At 42.6% G+C, this 4735-nt stretch overlaps 1 protein-coding gene across 1 annotated transcript; it reads right to left on the bottom strand.

Moving 5' to 3' along the window:
- Positions 1-2485: 2485 nt before the first annotated feature.
- Positions 2486-4525, bottom strand: LOC119191622 (neurofilament heavy polypeptide-like). Its single transcript, XM_037445510.1, has one exon. It carries the CDS (start codon positions 4523-4525, stop codon positions 2486-2488), a length of 2040 nt encoding a protein of 679 aa, XP_037301407.1.
- Between the last annotated feature and the right edge of the window lie 210 nt (positions 4526-4735).

Below are 4735 nucleotides of genomic sequence, written 5' to 3'. Positions count from 1 at the left end.
CCAATAGCTTAGTTTTCAGCTGGTATGTATAATCGTAAATGCAGGATTTACTTTTGTCATTATAAAGGTTTTAGGTTTATGTTGGACGCTCTCTGTCGAGTTATTCGAGTACACTGGACTATGGAATATACTTTTAATTTCTTTATGTAACTTTGGAGCTTTATCCTCATCTTGTTTAGATGAAGATATGAAGCTGTCAATTGAGTTTGAAGAATGGTATCGTTGGTTAAAGTACAGAGAGTTGGGAATCTTGCTGGGTGTTTCTTGTAGATATAAAGGTACGCCAAGGGCGCTCCCTACAGTAACCTTTATCCCTTCATTATCAGTGAACACCCTGTGTTTAACTCCTGGAACACATTCATCGGGACACGGGCACAGAGAGGAAATATCTGGAGATGTGACTCTAATTTTGACGTAGCTATGTTTAAATCTAATCTTCTTTTGTCGCATCCACAGGCTTTTTCACAAACAGTAGTTTTCGTTATTTCCTCGAGTTCTTCGGTTATCCCCGCAGGCCTAACTTTTTCATTTTTCTTATTTTCCCAGCTTTTCCGACGGTGTGGGCTCTGCAGGTAATCCTGATGCTTCTCGAACTTTTTTGACTAGCGCCTTTTCCGATGGAGTTTTTCCCATAGGCAGAGGTAGACCAGCATCCGCTAAGCCTTTGAGTATTCTTTCTTTCTCAGCTGGTGTTTTACCAGAAAGTGGTGTTAACAACCCGGCAGCTTTTGCTTTTTGCAAAACTTCTTGTTCTGATGGAGTCGTGGGTGCAGCCGGTATGCCATATTCAGTCTTTATTTTTTTGATCATGGACTTTTCTGATTTTGTTTTACCCTCTGGTAATGGCAAACCCGATTCTGCTAATCCTCTAATTATTCTTTCCTTTTCGGCAGGAGGTTTGCCTTCAATTGAGTAAGCAAACCGGCAGCTTTAGCAGCTTTTAACTTTGCCGATGGTATTCTCATAGATGGTGCTCGCGGCATAGCACGTACCTTACGTACCAGTTCTTTTTCGGATGGTGTTTTTCCTTCTGGCAACGTTATGCCAGCATCATGCATTCGTTTTAATATCTTTTCCTTCTCAGCAGGGGGCTTGCCTTCCAATGGTGTCATAATTCCGTCTGCATAAGCTTGTCTATGCTTTTCCCGCATAGACGGAGTTTTTGGTTCTGGTGGCAAACCAACTTCATCTCGAACTTTATGTATCAATTTTTTTTCTGAATCCGTTTTTCCCTCCGGAAGAGGTATACCAGCTTTCGCAAGACCTTTCAAATTTTTCTTTTTGTGCAGGTGTTTTACCTTCTAGTGGCGTCAACAGACCAGCTGCTTTCGCTTTTCTAATTTTTTCTGACGGCAAGCCACTGTACGGCGGACGTAGCCCTATATCGGCACGAACTTTCTGAATTATTGCTTTCTCTGATGGGGTCTTTCCTTCCGGTAGCGAGCGCCCTTGTCTCGCTAAGCTTCTTAAAATTTCTCTTTTTCTGCCGGACTTTTGCCTTCAAGACTTGGCGATGGTGCAGCTGCAACCAATTTTTTTATCATATCTTTGTCAGATGGTGTAGCTCCTTCGGGAATTGGTAATCCTGCAGCGATTCTTTCCTGAATTATTTTCTTTTTCTGTGCTTTTGATTTTCCTTCTAAAGGAGTGAGTAAACCAGCAGCTTGTGCTTTTTTTAAAATTTCCTTTTCAGATGGTGTTTTACCGATTGGTGTTATGTAACCGGTTTCAGCTTTAACTTTTTATTAATTTCTTATCTGATGCAGTTATGCCTTCAGGTAATGGTAGGCCAGCCGCGACTCTGCCTTTCAAAATCCTTTCTTTTTGTTGTGGCGTTTTCCTTCAAGCGGCGTCAATAACCCAGCTGCTCTCGCTTTTCGCAACTTTTCGGAAGGTATTGTTATAGCTGACGGAGGAAGTCAACTGTTGCTCTAACTTTGTTTATTAGCGCTTTTCTGATGGAGTTCTTCCTTCTGGCGGCAAACCTAGTTCCGCTTGACCTCTTAATATTTTTTCTTTTTGTGCATGAGATTTACCTTCCAACGGTGTAATAAGGCCAGTAGCTTGTGCTTTCGCATATCTGTCTTTAAGGGTTGCTGTTTTCGGTTCTGGTGGAAGTCCCAAATCTGCTCGAACTTTTTCTACAAGTTTCTTTTCTGAAGCCGTTTTGCCTTCTGGTAACGGTAATCCATGCTTAACTAATCCTTTCATAATTTTTTCTTTTTGTTCAGGCGTTTTTCCTTCCAAGGGAGTTAGTAGACCTGCTGCTTTAGCGGCTCTGAGTTTTCAGATGTAATTCTCACTGGTGGTCTTGAAACTCGTCTTTCAGATTCTGGTGTTAAAATATCACAAATACATTCGTCACTGGGTCCTTCACCTTCTGTTATGACTTTTGCAGTTTTTTCTTCTAACTTTTTTGCTTCATCAGGTGGCAACAGAGGCCTAATAGATTTTCTCTTCGGGACAGTTGCTTTTATAGTTTGGATCATAGCTTTTTCAGATGGCGTCCGCCCTTCTGGAAGCGGTATTCCCATTCAGCTTGAGCTCTAAGAATCTTTTCTTTTTCCTGTGGAGTCTTGCCTTCTAGTGGAACTAAAATACCTGCAGCAGCCGCTTTGCCATATCTTTCCTTATCTGCTGCTGTTTTGGGTGTTGGTGGTAGACCAAGATCAGCGCGCACTTTATCCATTATTTTTTTTTCAGCCGGTGTTTTAGCTGTAGGAAGAGGAACACCGTGCATTGCTAGCCCTTTAAGAATTTTTTCCTTTTGATCTGGTGTTTTACCTTCCAGTGGAGTAAGTAATCCAGCTGCTCTTGCTTTTCGGAGTTTTTCTGAAGGAATTCCAGCTAACGAAGGCGCTCTTGCTGCGGCCTTAACTCTCGCGATAAGCGATTTCTCCGATGGCGTACGCCCTGCAGGAAGCGGCACGCCCATGTGAACCATTCCTTTCAGAATTTTTTCTTTTTGAGCTGGGGTTTTACCTTCTAAGGGCACAATGAGACCTGCAGCTTGGGCACGCGCATAATTTTCTTTATCTTCGGGTGTCTTTGGTTCTGGTGGAAGACCAAGGTCAGTGCGTAATTTATCAAACATTTTTTTTTCAGAGGGTGTTTTGGCTTCAGGTAGTGGTACGCCGTGCATCGCTAAACCCTTCACAATTTTTTCTTTTTGTTCAGGTGTTTTTCCTTCTAGTGGAGTTACTAATCCTGCCGCTTTGGCTTTTCTTAACCTTTCTGAAGGTGGTCCTAAAATAGATAAAGCTCTGGGAGCGGCTTTCACCCTTGCTACGAGTGCTTTCTCAGATGGTGTTCTTCCAACAGGAAGGGGAATACCCATATCTGCCATACCTCGCAAGATTTTCTCTTTCTCTGCAGGTGATTTTCCTTCTAAGGGTACTATAAGGCCAGCAGCATGCGCTTTTGCAAATTTTTCTTTTTCGGACGGTGTTTTGGGTTCAGGCGGCAGACCGAGTTGGCCACGGACTTTGCTAATAAGTTTTTTTTCTGATGCTGTTTTTCCTTCTGGCAGAGGTATACCATGCATGGCTAAACCTTTTATAATTTTTTCTTTCTGTGCAGGAGATTTACCTTCCAGTGGAGTTAACAAACCAGCAGCTTTAGCTTTTTTCAGCTTTTCTGATGGTATTCGTGGAGCTCTAGGAGCTGCTTTAACTTTAGCGACAAGTGCTTTTTCAGAAGCTGTTCGTCCTTCTGGTAATGGAACGCCCATATCAGCCATATCAGTAAGAATTTTTTCCTTTTCTGCGGGAGTTTTTCCTTCCAATGGTACAATAACCCCTGCTGCCATTGCTTTGGCAAAATTTACTCTTTCTTCTGAAGTTTTTGGTTCTGGTGGGAGACCTAGTTCGCCACGAACTTTTTCTACGAGTTTCTTATCTGAAGAAGTATGCCCTTCAGGTAACGGTATGCCATGCATAGCTAGACCTTTTAAAATATTTTCTTTTTGGGCTGGAGATTTGCCTTCTAGAGGAGTTAAAAGTCCAGCTGCTTTAGCTTTTTTAAGCCTTTCCGATGGTATAGGAGGTGCTCTAGGAGCTGCTTTTACTTTTGCAACGAGCGCTTTTTCTGATGGCGTACGACCTTCTGGAAGAGGTATACCCGCATCTGCCATGTCACTTAATATCTTTTTTTTTTGAGCTGCTGTTTTCCCTTCTAGTGGGACAATAATTCCTGCTGCCACACCTCTTGCATAATTTTCTTTCTCTGCAGCAGTTTTAGGTTCTGGTGGAAGGCCAAGATCTTTGCGTACTTGGTCGACAAGCTTTTTTTCTGATGATGTTTTTCCTTCTGGTAACGGGATGCCGTGCATTGCTAAACCTTTTAGTATTTTTTCTTTTTGTGCTGGAGATTTTCCTTCAAGTGGCGTCATAAGCCCTGCTGCCCTAGCTTTTCGTAACTTTTCTGAGTGTACCATAGGATGCCTAGGGGCAGCTTTTACCTTTGCAACGATTGCTTTCTCTGAAGGTGTGCGTCCTTCGGGAAGAGATAGGCCCATGTCAGCCATGTCATTTAAAATTTTCTCTTTTCTGCAGGTGATTTTCCTTCTAGTGGTAATATGACACCCGCAGCCATAGCCTTCGCATATTTTTCTTTTTCTGCCGCTGTTTTAGGTTCAGGAGGAAGTCCTAATTCACCACGTACTTTATCAATCAATTTCTTCTCAGATGCTGTTTGTGCCTCAGGCAGCGGAATCCCATGCATTGCTAACCCTTTA

The sequence above is a fragment of the Manduca sexta genome, unplaced genomic scaffold (assembly GCF_014839805.1).
Source record: "Manduca sexta isolate Smith_Timp_Sample1 unplaced genomic scaffold, JHU_Msex_v1.0 HiC_scaffold_1712, whole genome shotgun sequence".
Taxonomy (NCBI): Eukaryota; Metazoa; Arthropoda; class Insecta; order Lepidoptera; family Sphingidae; genus Manduca; species Manduca sexta.
This window is presented reverse-complemented; position numbering and strand designations above follow the sequence as displayed.

What these genes read in the sequence shown, in the direction of transcription:
- LOC119191622 (XM_037445510.1), bottom strand. Translation starts at nt 4,525, where the DNA reads ATGGCTGACATGGGCCTATCTCTTCCCGAAGGACGCACACCTTCAGAG.